The sequence below is a fragment of the Crinia signifera genome, chromosome 1, assembly GCF_055691185.1.
Source record: "Crinia signifera chromosome 1, ASM5569118v1, whole genome shotgun sequence".
Taxonomy (NCBI): Eukaryota; Metazoa; Chordata; class Amphibia; order Anura; family Myobatrachidae; genus Crinia; species Crinia signifera.
In genome coordinates, this window is record NC_139217.1 from 364,940,047 (window position 1) to 364,955,471 (window position 15,425).

Sequence of the window (15,425 nt, forward strand, 5' to 3'; positions counted from 1 at the left end):
CATACATGTATATACATTGTTATTTATATATTTCATAAAAATGTAACTGTGTAGCCCACCTTAATATTTTTTTAAGCACTCTGGACTGCTCACTGTACGGAGGACCCGGAGGGAGGGATGCACTTATTAGTACAGTGATTAGCACAGTGTCTCTGTCAGTCTCTCTCCGGCTCACACACTGTGACTGACTGAGTGCAGGGAGGATTTGCGTGCCACTCAGCTCAGCTGCTGGATACACAGCAGCCAATAGACTGTGTGTGTGTGTAGAGTAGCCAATGGGCGGGAGCCGGCAGCAGTGATCCTGAGCCATTTCTGGACGTGCAGGGGGACCGTCAGATCCAGCCACTAAGCGGTGATGTAATGTGCATGGCAGAGTGGGCAGTGGTGGGTGACGAGCGGCGCTGCCAGCGACATATGGTAATTCATGTCTGCGGCGCTCGTCACTCGCCGCTGCCCACATGCTGTGCCATGCTGCTATTTAACAGAATGTCAGCCTGCCTGCCGCCCCTTAATTGGTGCCGCCCTGAGGCCAGTGCCTCACTGGCCTAGGCACAAATCCGGCCCCGCCTCTCACCAGTGGGTTTACGGAAACAACACCTCCTACCACTGGCAGAGGTGAAGGTACTCAGACAGACTTTTCACCACTCCCAGGCAAAAAAGAGGGGTCCCACACCCTCCGCCCATCAGAGCAGCTACTCAGTCCAGCCTTTCTCTATTCTCTGCCAGAGGCCAGTCCATACCCACTGATAAGAACAGATACTACACTTGATCTTAGCCAAAAGGCTGAGAAGCGATGGCCATACTAGTGCATCACTGACACCTGGCATGGCCATTCTGAGAGAGTAAACAAGTATGAGGTACTGTATGCATGCAGACATTGAGCTATTTGTCTGGGAGTGGTTTAACAACTAGGAGTTGATTGTTGCAGCTAGTAATGCCCCTATATTTTTGGCATGTACAGTTCCTAATTTGAATACGATGGAGAGGGGGTATTAATTCTCTTTCTGGCACAGTGCACCAAAATGTCTAGTTATGGCTATGTAACTCCCATCTGCAATGTTAAAACCGCCTGTTTCATCCACACTTTCACATTCCTGTCATAGACAATTTAACCCATTATTGAATACTTAGCTAATTGTAAAAATTAGCCAAACTAAGTTAATAAATAACTTACAATTGCATAATTAACTGTTTGTTAAGATTTGCCACTTATTCTGAACCTGGCAATTTCACATAAAAATAGGGATTTTCAAAATTACTTAAATAACAGAAACCTCATGCATAGCCATGCTAACTTGCAGGCATGGCGAGTTAACCCACCCTAGTCCTGGCACCCTAGACTGCTGCCTAATCAGCCTATTGGTTAATCAGGCACTGTCCATCCCTACCCCTGTGCATAGCTATGTACAGTCTACAGACATACTGTACACAAAGGAACAGCCCCCAAAAAACTAATAGTCAAAGAGCATCAGTCAAATGACTTCAACATGCGAGCTGCTGCAACATCTGGGGGTCACTCAGTGGGTTGTGTAGTGTGTACTGTAGTGTACTGTAGGGTGACTACCCGATTCCCACACACACACCCGCTGGCAGATTTGCATAACCGCGCCCACATGTTTTCTCTGGCGCTGCTCTCGGCTCAGGGAGCAAGGAGGGACTGGATGCTAGAGCGCATGCGCGGAGGATCTCTTTCCCCCCTCCTGCCGCTACTCCCAACAGCGGTGGTTGCTGTGGTACCGGACGGAGGGCAGGAGGCGGTGATCCTCCCCACAGACACCGGGAAGTACACTCCCTGGCTCAGGGGAGTCAGCAGCACGTTCGGGCATGAGGGACCGGCTGACCGAGCTGTCAGCGGTAAGTGTTGTCATTCGCGGAGTAACGGTTCTGCCGGGCTGTAGTGTACATCCGCCGCCGCTGCTGCTGCCTCCCTGCTCTGCTCACTTGTCCCTGTCCTGTGACTGTCCCTGCAGCGCGGCTCCCTGCATCACCTTGTGTTATCTTGTATGGGCTGTTATGGTTGGCACGCATGTCCTGTAGTGTCCCTAGGCTCTTCCTCTAGGAAGTTTGCACGCATCAGATGCAATTGCTATTTATGCCATTATTATGTCACTTTATCTTCCACGATCAGAGCTACATGTAATTGCAGTACAGACCCAACTCAGTCTGCATCCAGGGGTCTGTTTGCTCAGAATATGGGGTGCACTAACTTCACATTTCTACAGTTAACTTGTAATATAATCTATATACAGATAAAGTGAATGTTCACATTTTCTCTGTAAAGTGCTGTGGAAAATGTGTGCGTTATATAAATTACTTTTAATAAATAATGTGTCCATTTTATAGTGTTGCATGCACCTGTGGTGATATAGTGGTACACTGGTACACATAGACGTCAATGGGTGCCTGCTGCCCATACCCAGTAATGGAGCTAAGCAGCAATGCGTAAGCACTTGGCATCCTGTAAAACCTTTTGCATCGCAATCCTGCTACAGCAATTGGCTATATGCAGCAAAGCTGTAATGGAACATCTGTAAGTAAACTTTTACTGTATGTCGATATGGGGCCCATTCTTAAATATTTGCAAATTATTTCCTGGAAACACCCATTTTTTGAAGGTTATTGCAAATATTTATTATAACCCCCTAAGTGTGAAGTATGGACCGCAGAAGATATATTTTGGTGACAGAAGCCGCAACCCTGGTCGGCTTCTATGGAGGATAATGCTGTCAGATTTATCAAGTGCTGGAATGCAAACAATTCCCCTGCTTGTTCCTCTTGTAGCCTATGGGCTACAGCAGGCATGTCCAAACTGTGGCCCTCCAGCTGTTGTGAAACTACACATCCCAGCATGCCTTGCAATAATTTTAGCTTTTCCTAATAGCAAAACTGTGGCAAGGCATGATGGGACTTGTAGTTTCACAACAGCCGGAGGGCCATGGATATGCCTAGGCTACAGGTTGCAAACCTCTGCAACAACTGGCAGAGGTTTCCCTTAGGGCCCCGCCCAAGCCATGGCGGTCACACATGCGTAATTAGAGGACTGCACATGGCTCCCACAACAAGGGAACATATACATTTGCACACTGCAATTTGATACTAATATCACACCCAGATAGAATTGCGTTTGCAATTATTAATGAATTGACCCCTCTATACAGTATGAAAGAAGCCCTGTGCACACTAGGTGATATAACGTATGATAGCACTTCTGAGTGATATTCATTCAGTAAATGTGTACGTTCTACTTGACAGACAACACACGACTCTGTACTGTATGCACTGTAGTTGTACTTGTGGATGATTTACTAATGTTGCCTATGGATTATATATAATGTGTGTGTGGGTTTTTAACATTACTGTATGATAAACTTGTGGTAAATAAATTAGTATTGAATGCAAACAGGTATGTTTCATATCCTGTTCATTTATTTTTTTTATTGTAAAATGTTTGTAATCATTTTCTGGCACTATCAATTGGTTTCCTGCAGAGCTATTTTATTTTTCATCCATAGTTTATGGCCTATTATTGTCCTAATGGGTATTGCTGTACAAAATAATAACAGCACAAGCTAGTATCTCCAGCAGTGCTTGCCTTTACCCAGAGCCACACATGAATAATTGGTACAGCAAGCCATGTTATGTCATTTAGCAATTACGCTGTATGTGGTTGCTATGATGATGTGTTTTTGGCCGAGCAAGATCAGTGCCTGGAGGAGAAGAAAAAAAAGTGTGTTGAAAGTTTTTAAAGAATTTTGTATCCACTAGTGATTCCTGCATGTCGGATGACAGAGCTTTGTTTCCCAGTTCCAGGGGGCGAGGAGGAGGGTAGTCATTGATCACATTTCACTACTAGACACATCCTGTAGGATTCCTCTATGGGAGTCACTGGTCTCTGCAGTGATGATACACATCTGTGTACTCAGTGCTTCTCTTTTCAGATGTTGGGAAACTATATATATAACTATATAGAAAGTGGTGTACAAAGTAGGTGCAACCTAATTATGTCCATTTATGTGTAATGCCACATATATTTATCTAAAATGTCTTACTCTACATAAAGCACAGTGCTATGTGATAGGTCTGTGCTTTATCTACAGAAGTATAGTTGAATGATGTTTGTGTGTGTACGGATGTAACTGTCAAACGCTTTTACTAATCGTCTTAAAACTTTGCAGACTACCTTATCATCTTAAGGGACAATCTAAGTTCGAAGATGGGTTTAATTGGACGTACCCTTAAGGGTGCTGTTACAAGGGTCCATGCTATTTCTGTTGCTTTCATACATTGGGGTGTGTTGTTGGAAATCTTATGAGTTTTTGAATACAACTAGGGCCACTGAAAGCACCGCCGAGCCCCCAGTAAAAAAGGGACATGGTCAAAGGGAGGCTGCGTGGCCACACCCCTGTAAATACAATTGAGCAGTGTGTGCTGAGCTGGGGAGAGAGGCTATGCTGCTGCAGCAGCCTAAGCACTCTACACCCACTGCCCGGTCTCTGCAGCGAGGAAGGGGGTGCGGGAGCCAGGCCCCTCCAACACATCTGGGTAAAAAGTATCTGATCCCACCACCTCTATGGCACTGAATACAACACAATGAACAGACTCCCTTAAGTGGAGACTTAACCCCTTGAGTGGTGGGTTTTCGTGGGGCAGGACAAACCTACCAGGACAGGTTCGTCCTGCCCCAGAAATACCACAGAAGGGGCAGTTGCTGCCCTCTTCAGCATCCTCTGCTCCCCTGGGACTGCAGCTGGTGGCTTCGGCTATTTGCGGCCGCTTTGATCAGCAACAAGGGAGGGGGGGGGGGGGATCAGCGACAGAGAAGATGGTGGTGTGTGCCATTGGATCACCACTGGACACACCACTGGTGCACCCTTTCTTTACAGTGGCATGCCTGGGAATTTTTTGGGGGAGCAGGCGCAGTGTGCACGCAGAAATTTCCGGACACACCACCAAAGAGGTTAAAGGCCTATAAGGGTCCATTAAATTAAAAACCTACATAACTTTTGAGAATTAGATAAGTATAAACTTTTGCCCGTCCGTCAGACGGGCCTTAAGACAAGTCATTTTTATGATTGTTCAGATCATCATGACAGTATACAGGGCTGCGTGATATGGTGAGCATCATGGTAGCTTGTAATATTTGCTTTGTAAAAATGGTCTTTTGTATTGATTAATACACATATATAAGGCTACAGTCATGGTGTCCAAATAATTAAAATTACTATAAAAGTTTAATGTTTGTCAGATGCCCTAAATATTTAGGAGAAACCGTTGCCTGTCTGTAATGTAGTGATAAATACTCCATGCTGTGCATATTGTAGCTAAGGCATTCCAGCTGTGGACCTACACATTTCAGCATACAATAGCCTGCCACAATCCAACAGCAAAAATGTAGCAGGACATGTTGAGATGCGTAGTTTCACAGCAGCTGGATTGCCTTACTTTGCCTTCCCCTGTTCTGCTTTATAACTGGGCTGCAGTGGATTATTTTACCATCATGATTAATATCATAAAATTCAGTTACAGGGACAAGCGCGCGCGTGTGTGTGTGTTTTTTTTTTTTTTTGTAATTGCAAAATTCAAACATAGCACAATTACTGAAAGTAGGTATAAAAGGTTAGATTTACAATTCTTTTTTGGTGTTGTTTACATTATTTTAGCCTTGCCCACTCATACTTCCTAACATTGCAAAAGTAACAGTCCTTATGAATATTGGGTCTGACCTTCTAAAATCTTAACTTTTGGGGTTATGCCCACTACCTGTATGCAGTTTTTTGGGGGGTCCCTATAGTTAGATGCAAGTAAGCTAAACACTTAAAGATATACCGTCTGGTCAGAATGGATCCAACCGACATATTGCTCAGTGTATATCTTCAATATGCACACTTCTGCAGTCAAATGCTCCAATGTTAGGATTGATGTGCTGCACATCAAACCTAGCGACATCACTAATGCATGCTAATGAAGGAGGGAGCAATGATCGTTTTGCCCTTCATTAACATCCTGCCATTGTATACTGGCAATCTCCATCGCTCTAGTGTGTACCTAACTTAAGTGCTGCCATATGCAATGGCACATTGCTTCTATACCCTTAACTCGGTTGACTCCTTTTGAAGTTTTGGTAAAAGAAAGTGGCCACCACTTGTGTCACCAAGCTTAACATGATGCCAAAAATCTGCTGGATGTAAAGAATAATAAAATAAAGAATTATTATTATTATCTAATAATAATGGTGCAAATGACATAGATCTAAATGTGTTGTATTGCTGTGCAGTAAATCTGACTGTTGGGGAGAATGCAGGTGACCACTGGTATGAGAATATGGGCTATCGGTACACATTTGCAAGAAAGCAAGTACACCCTATGACATTCTTCTTATACCCCTTTTACACCAGAGCTCTGACCCGGGTTGTTGCCGCTCCAGTCCAGGACGGGGCTTGGTGTAAAAGGGGTAAAAAAATAAATAAATAACCTGGTTCCTGACCCAGCAAATGTTCAAGGTCGGAGACAGGGCTTCCCCGGAGTCAGGGGCCGTGTAAATGGGTAACCTGGGTCATCCAACTAGGGACCCATTTCCACCAATCAGGGAGCCCCAACCTCCGGACTGCAGCGCCCTGAGGTCAGTCCGGAGGTTGGGCAGGGGCTGCGTACAGCCTCCGCTGCTGTCTGCGGTACTATGCAGAGGTGAATGGATGCCTGTATGCGGCATCCATTCACCTCATGGACGGAGGTTGGGGTGCACGGAGGCTGGGGGTAGCCCAGCAGCTTACCTGGGTGCTGGGCTTGACACGGTCGGCGTTACGGGGGTGTCTGTCGGCAGGTTTCCCAGCGCTTGGAGATGTCATCTCGAGGTGCTGGGTCAGGACCCGACTTCACCGGCGTCCCCTACCCGGCATAATGCCGGGGAACGAAGGTGTAAAAGGGAACAGTTGCCGGGTCGCATCCGTGTCCAAAAACCTGGATGCGACCTGGCAGTTTTGCTGTAAAAGGGGTATTAGTCAACTGTTTTTTTTTTATATATCACTCTCTAATGGACAAAACCATGTGCACTGCAGGTGGGGCTGGTGTAAAATGCGCAGAGAGAGTTACAGTTGGGTGGGGTGTGTACTTCAAACTGATATCTATATTGCAGTGTAAAAATAAAGCAAAAAGTATTTACCCTACACAGAAACAATAAAACACCCAAATCTGACTCTCCCTGCAAATGTTACATCATCCCCATCTGCAGTGCATATGGTTTTGTCCATCATACCCCTTTCAGACCGCACTTTTTACCGGGTAAAATGCCGTATTTTTTACCGTTTCAAAACTGTATTATGTGCTGTGTGAAAGGTCCGTTTTGAATTTACCGGTTCAAGAAAACCGGTAATTCAAAATGGTTAAAAAGCAGGGTCTTACCCGTTTCCATGTCCCTGTGTAATGTGATGGGATAAAACGGCATTGAAACGGTAATTCCCCTTTCAGGCCGCACTTAAACGGGTAATATACCGTTTAAGATATGCGGTGTGAAAGGGGTTAAGGCTGTCTGACCCATTTATAAATATGTTTTAAATTGCTGGGTCAATGCCGTTTATGCGGTGTGAAAGCTGCATCAGAGAGTGATTGTGCCTTTGCGAGTGAATCAGAATAACCCCCACTGGGTGACTTTGAGCTGAAAGCAGCTCAGTTTGTCCTTTGAGCTGCCCAGTGTGTACAGGGCAGCGATAATTGTTGAATGCTGATTTGTGCTCCCGCATCATCACTGGTGGCGACCACCTGATTTAGAGTTTTCAGTTTTACCAGCAGATGAGCGATGGGGTGGATTGCTTTCCATAGTGTCCTGCAATGGAAAGCTGTCCTCCCCCTGCTTAGTATGGGCCTTAACACTTGGTGGATTCAGACAGGGCCAATGAAGCTACATTGGTTTAACAGCCTGTAGTTTATGCTTTCTACATTTTTTTTTTTTTTTTTATTGGTATCCAAAAGATGTGAAAGGGGTGTCGCATAACCAGGTTTACAGCTCTACCTACCGGGGTACTCTCTCACCTGCGGAAAACTCAAAGGCGCATGCTGTCACCTGCTAGTTCATCTAGCATATAGCACCATCTGCCTCCATGCTGTGATCCCACAAATCCGCAATGGACGTCGCCATGACAGTCTGTCAGCTAGCCACTCCATATTGAATTGAATATGGAAAATCACCAATGCTTTGTAGCCTCTTATCAGTCCTACTGGCATGCAGCAAGTGCCTGTGTTCTGGAACCCACAGACAAGTGCATTCTCAATATACTGCAATCACTGGCTTATTTATTTATTAACAGTTTATTATATAGTGCAGCATATTCCGTTGCGCTTTACAAAGGGGACAGTGGTACAACAAAACAGGGTATTTACAGACAGTCAAAATGTAGGAGGGCCCTGCTCGCAAGCTTACAATCTATAAGCTATAGGCTTATCCTGCATAGGTGACCCTGTGATATCTCTATGGTATTTCCTATACTGCTGGTACTGCAGCTGCTTCAGTAATCCTGCTATCCTGCACTGCAGTCATCCCAGCAACTCTGCTCATCTCATTCTGTGCCCATCCCAGTTTGAGAGAAAATCCCTACTGCTGGTATAGCGCATATCTTAGTTAACCTGAACCGCTGGTATGCGACGTACACATGGGCTGACTGTAGCTCCGTGCTAAGTGATGTAAGTTTGCAAACATCGTTTAGAACACATCACTGGCACACATGCGGTGCACCAGCAATGTGTGCTGAACGATGTGTGGGGACCAGTGTTCTCACCATGAGAACACCAGCGATCTTACTAGATTTATACTGAATGCGGTATACAGTAAATCTAGTCAGGCAGGACCACCCATTGATGTTGGAGGGTGTATACACACGCAGTGATCTGTGCTTAATTTCTAAGCGATCTAGTCAGATCACTTAGAATAGCCCTGGAACCTCCCCAGGTGTATGCCCCATTACTGCACTTCAGCAATCCTGTTTTTCTGTACTGCAGCCACCCCAGTGACCCTGCTCACCTGGTACTGTGCTCATCCAAGTTTCACAGCATATGTCTGTTTCAGATCATATTCTGAATAGAGGGTACTGCATCAATTCAGTGAATCAACCAGTCACCCTGAGTAGCTGTTCTGCTCCATTCCAGTAATCTACAGCTGGTACTTCACTGCTACTCACTCTACCCATCACTGTCTCATCTGTGAATGAGGAAAGTCTTCATCAAGCCAGCCACATTCTGTCCAAAACCTTCACGTCGCAGCCCAGCATCTAGACCAGTGATGGCTAACCTTGACTCTCCAGCTGTTGTTGAACTACACATACCAGCATGCCCTGCATCAGTTTTAGCATGGCCAAATAGTAAAACTGTAGCAGGGCATGCTGGGATGTGTAGTTCAACAATAGCTGGAGTGCCAAGGTTAGCCATCACTGATCTAGACCAAGTCCAGGTTCACAAATAACCACATCTGTAATCACATTCAGTTGAGCTAGAGATTTTTATATTTTGCGCACTCAGATTTTTCCCCAAAATATTATTTTTACAAATTATTGTAGTAACTTGCTCCTGAAGCCCTAACACCTCTCCCCCATGGCTAATATAGAAATTTGAAGTTTTCAGGTAGCTTAATAAGGCCACACTTATTTACCTTCTGGTAGCGCTCAGTTCCTCCTCTGCTTCCCCCAAAGATGATGAAGTGACATCTTCCATCTTGTGCTCTGTATGAGACCTCCTTGGGGGGGGGGGATATCGGGAGCGGTAATTCAGATTTGTTCGCAAGGTCCGCATATTTCTAAAAACCTGAACTAAGTAGTAATGGGTGCACGTTTGATAGCTCGCCATCACAGTATTGAACTCCCTCCCCTTCACTCGCCATTTCCACCTCGCTGGTTCCCTTAGGCTAGGTGGAATCAGCGAGTCTGGCCATTCAAACGGCAGGGCTCATCATAAAATGCAGCAGTTCCACCACATTTGCCGCAAACCTCGCCTTTTTAAAGGGATCCATCATCTCACAGCGAGGATTTTTCCCTAACATTACATTTAGGCAGCCATCCACCAGAGTGGTATATCCATTTGGCATTACACACCTTTTTTTTCTGCAGTTTCATACATCGTTTTCTACAGCTATATAAACATTATTAAGTTAAAGGACTTTTCCACTTTTATTTAAATACACACATTTGCCAGTAAGGCTACAGATAAGCTTTATGTTACAAGATACAGCAACATAAATCCTTCTGTAGGGAATAAGTTTATTACATTGCTATGTAGCCTTAGGACTTTGCAGCTTGACACTTCATTTCAAAGTCCGTTTGTGTTCAGTCTGTGCAGCTAGTGTTTAAACATTAGCTCCTCCGACCAGGCTATAGGCAGCCTTATGACACAAACCTGATCTGTTGTGTACTACTTCATGAAAGAACATATGTTTAAGATCCACTTGGTACTAAAGGATATGTCCTCAATTTATATTGGAAGTGTTTTGCTTAGCTCAATACTATTTATAATTTTGCATTAATTTTCTATAATTAAAGTTGTGTTTTGCAATGAGAGAAATCCAGGGGAATTCAATTGCTCTGCTTGACCAGTTCCAGTAGCCCTTTCATCACAAGTGTTCCCAGGCTCCTCTATGGGGTGAGAGGCAAAATGTGCATGTTAGATGGATCCCATTTGCTGTTCCAGAATATCTCATTTGTGTTCTTAGCACTGAAATAAATTTACCCAATTCTGTTTAAGATCATCTGAATTGTTCTACGCCCATTATAATTTATATACATGAGTTCATATAACGTTATACAAGAAATAAGGATCAAAAAGGGTTGAGATTACCTGAAGGATAAAAAAGGTGCAGACTAGATGGGCCAAATGGTTCGTATCTGCTGTCAAATTCTATGTTTGTAAGTATTTGCAGCTTACATGCAAAGGCAGAAAGTAGCATTCGCTGCAATGTTAATGTTTGTCAACCCTGTGTGACATCAGTTTTATTATGTTTGGAAATGGCTATTTATAGCTTTCTAATGTCATTGATTTTATTACTTTACGAAGAGCTCGAGAATTACATAGACAGAAATTAGAGAGTGAAAATGGATGCCAGGTTAAAATATATGTAATGTAAACTCTGACAGTCTTTAACCAGAATAAATGATGTGATTGGAAACATTTAAACATTTAAGCTATTTTGCCCAGAAGACAAAACACTGCTTGAATGATTATTGTTTAGTAAATAGTCCTATATCACTTTACATTTGTATTGTGTGTGTGTATATAGTGTTCCCGAAAACCACCCAAAAAAGTGGGTTCCAGGGACCCTTCACTTCTAAATATTGGGGTCCTACCTGACCTTTTCTGGGTCCCAATGGAATAAAGCCTCCTCTCCCCTTCTCCCCAGCATGGCACATGTGGGTCAGGGAGAAGTATCAATTTGCCCACTCGCATAAAGATACATATATACTAGAAACTATATAAACCTGAAAACAGGGACAGTGCGCGGCGAAGGCGCGTGCTAAAAAATGAGGGCATGTTTTTTTGGGGGAAGTGGTGTGGTCACATAGTAGTACCAATACACACCGTTATGCCCAGAACACATTACAGCACACACCGTTATGCCCAGAACACATTACAGCACACACCGGTGTGCCCAGTACACATTACAGCACACACCGGTGTGCCCAGAACACATTACAGCACACACCGGTGTGCCCAGAACACATTACAGCACACACCGGTGTGCCCAGAACACATTACAGCACACACCGGTGTGCCCAGAACACATTACAGCACACACCGGTGTGCCCAGAACACATTACAGCACACACCGGTGTGCCCAGAACACATTACAGCACACACCGGTGTGCCCAGAACACATTACAGCACACACCGGTGTGCCCAGAACACATTACAGCACACACCGGTGTGCCCAGAACACATTACAGCACACACCGGTGTGCCCAGAACACATTACAGCACACACCGGTGTGCCCAGAACACATTACAGCACACACCGGTGTGCCCAGAACACATTACAGCACACACCGGTGTGCCCAGAACACATTACAGCACACACCGGTGTGCCCAGAACACATTACAGCACACACCGGTGTGCCCAGTACACATTACAGCACACACTGTAATGCCCAGTACACATTACAGCACACACTGTAATGCCCAGTACACATTACAGCACACACTGTAATGCCCAGTATATATTATAGCACATAAGTGCTGCTTACCTACATGCTTGTTGCTAGGGGTTATATGCTCCTTGCAGGGGTTACATGCTGGGGGGGGGGGGGGGCATTTTATGCTGGTTGCCACAGGAGAGGGGGCGTTTTATGCTGGTTGCCATGAGGCGGGGTGGAAGGGGGCATTTAAGGTTGGTTGCCACAGTGGAGGGGGCATTTTTTGCTTGTTGCCACGGGGGGGGGGGCATTGCCCAAGGGCTGGAAAAGCCGACATGCTGCTCAGCAGAATAGGTGAGTGGGCTATGAGCATGGCGGGGGACTGGAATTGGCTGGAATAGCTGACACGCTGCTCTGAGTTGTTTTAACTACATCCAGTCCCCCGCCACCCTGACAGCCCGCTCACCTACTCCGCTGAGCTTTTACCCATCCTGTGTCCCCCCCCCCTTCCCCCCGCTCTCAGCAGTGCAATGGACTTACACAGTGACTCTGAAACGGTAACCTGCTCTCAAAATGCAGGGCGCGCGGCTTTAGGGTGCGCAGCGGCAGCAACCTGTAAAACCTACAGTGATTGGCTGCCGGGCGGCCACTGTTCAATGATTGGGTCCCGGTGGCCGCTGCAGTGATTGTATCACAGCGGCGGCTCACAGGTTTAGCACAGCGGGTCCTCGGGGACCCCTTTAGTTTTAAAAACTGAGTCCCCGGGGACCATTTTATGGTAAAATACGCGCTATAGCGCATTTTTGCGAACCCTGGTATATTTCACCGGAAACGGTCATTGGGTCGACAGTCATTAGGGCGACATGGGGTTTTTCACTTTTTTTGGAGCCGACATGCGGTATTTAATGCCCTACCATCCACTAGGGCATGGTGGGAGAATAAAATAGTGTAGCAAACCACTGTGCCCAAAGCATGGCGAGTGCAGCTCGCCATGCAACGGCCGCAGTGCTACGTTTCAGTGTCCATGTCGACATTTAGGACAAAATAAATGTGAAAAACTCCATGTCGACCTAATGCTTGTGTCGGCCTAATGACCCTGTCAACCTTCCTTCATGTCGGCCTAATGACTGGTGACCTAGTGATCCACACCCATATTGCACACTGCTTACTACATTCTTTTAACCATTTTGTTGACTCATCCAAAAGTGCAAGCCTTGCGCTTTCCTCATATTTTAACCGTGAAAGTCAGTTTTATGCATTTAGAACAACCTATACAAGCTGCAAGAGCTTCCATCATGATTGTTTTGGGGCTTTCTATGTCCCTCAAGGAATAAACCTCCAGTGCACCAAATTGTTATGATTGTATAAGATTTTCCATGTTTTATGATAATGTACAACTATACTCAGGTGTTTTCATTTTAGTCATGATTTCCATTTGGTAATCTCTGTCGAGCACAATGAAAATGATCCGTATTTCTTAGTAACCAAATTATGAGGCCTAGCTAGTACATTTTATTTAGTAAACATTTAATATTTCTATTTATGGCTTATGTTTTGATGTTTTTCTGACCAGTTCACATTTTGTTTTGGATCTTTTTCTGCAAACTAACATAATTGCACAAGGGTTTTCTGATCATCCATTAGTCTTCTAATGTGATTAGCAAACACAATGTACTATTAGAACACTGGAGTGATATTTGCTGGAAATGGGCCTCTATACACCTATGTCGATATTCCTTTAAAAACCATTACAGCTAGCCTAGTCTAGTAATTTACCACATTAACAGTGTATAGTGTATTTCTGTTTAATTTAATATTATCTTTATTGAAAAAAAAGTTCTTATTATTTTTTTTATTTTTTTTTAAATTAGGGAAATGTCAGTGACCCCAAACCTTTGAATGGAAATTATCTATCCATTATAGAGTCTCCTTACCAGGTTTTGGGAGCAGTAGCAGAATCCCATGTGTATAATCGGCAGCACCTGGCATTTCCTGATATAAGGGTTTTCAGTGCAGTCACCTTGCTCTTGATGGTGGAAAAGCTACCCAAGTGATAGGACGGATGTGATTTATTCTAGGGATCATTGGATCCTATGAAGAGTCTGCTATGCTGAGTGCCTGTATGCTACTGCCTGTAATAACGACTACATGAATTCAACCTGCTATGCTGTGACCCTCTGCTCAAAATAAACAACAAAGTCTTCATCGGAGACCCCGTGTTTGTGGTCCTTGTAAAAAAAAAAGACAGAACCCCAGAGTGGTCTGACTTTTTTTTGGTGATAGTCCTGTGTGAGTGCCGCTGCATTGTGTCTCCTATCTGACGGTCCTTTTTGTATTTGTACCCTGATGGCACCCAAACACTTTGTGGATTTATTAACACCAACATTTCAGGCCTTGCACCCTTTTTTTCAAGCACACACAAGTGCTGCTAAGAAATCCACAAAGTTTTTCACCTTGGTAACAAGTCTCCGAGTGCTGCCCTATACACCTGTCCGGGTGTATACGTGAGTGCGGACCTTGGCTTACCTTGGGAAGGCACCTGTGCTAGATAAATGCAGTCATTTTTGGAATTAACAATTCCTGGGCGCTGACCAATTTTCTTTTTCTTATACTTTTCTCGTTTTACCCAAAAAAGAAAAAAATAACAGAACCACAATAGTGAATAAAGTTTTAAATATGGAATAAAAATCAGAGTTTTGATTATAGCAGGACTCGTACCCCTTAAGGTGGTCTACTTTTTTAGGGTAGACCTAGTTCGTCGTCCAATAGAGAAGCAATGGAACGCAATCAGAACACAAGCGGCACGGAACCGGTAACCGGAAGTCCGGGGAAGTGGAACGCAAAACGTCTTTTCTGCTTCCGGTAGGAGCCGGAAAGCGGAAGTTAAAGGGAGTAAAACATGCGTCTTGATGAAGAACAGCTGTGAACTAAGTGTTTGAAAAAACACGGACTGGAACTAATAGATATTGTATAGGTGTATATTTGTGTTTAGCCGGATAGGTGGATCCATGCCTGTAATAGGATTTCCCCAATAGGGGTATAAATATGGGACTTCATACCTTACCTCCATATCCCTTGAAAAAGAAACCTGTTGGTTTTGAAACGCGTTGGCGGTGAGAAGGAAGAAGGGTGGACCAGATCTGACCATACCGGGTGAAAGCTTTCAAGGACGCCTGTGATTGTTACACCACTGCTTATTTTGTCTACAATTTCGTTGTGGACAAATACACTCGGTGAGAGCAAGCTGTGTTATACCCTTGTTTTATACAATTGTATTTTATTAAAAGCGGTATTATACTATACCAGTCTTTTCTTTTATATATT

The 15,425-nt window shown here is 44.5% G+C and overlaps 1 protein-coding gene and 1 pseudogene across 3 annotated transcripts in view; one reads left to right on the forward strand and one right to left on the reverse strand.

Annotated features, from left to right (window-relative positions):
- Positions 1-588: 588 nt before the first annotated feature.
- Positions 589-795, reverse strand: LOC146045126 (U2 spliceosomal RNA; annotated as a pseudogene).
- An 864-nt stretch (positions 796-1,659) lies between these two features.
- Positions 1,660-15,425, forward strand: part of STX2 (syntaxin 2) — an 82,133-nt gene continuing 68,367 nt past the window's right edge. For all 3 annotated transcript variants that reach the window (XM_083150280.1, XM_083150289.1, XM_083150299.1), the window contains exon 1: positions 1,660-1,854. In XM_083150280.1, the coding sequence (XP_083006406.1) occupies positions 1,825-1,854 (30 nt within the window). In that variant the 5' untranslated portion in view covers positions 1,660-1,824. The remainder of the gene's footprint in view (positions 1,855-15,425) is intronic.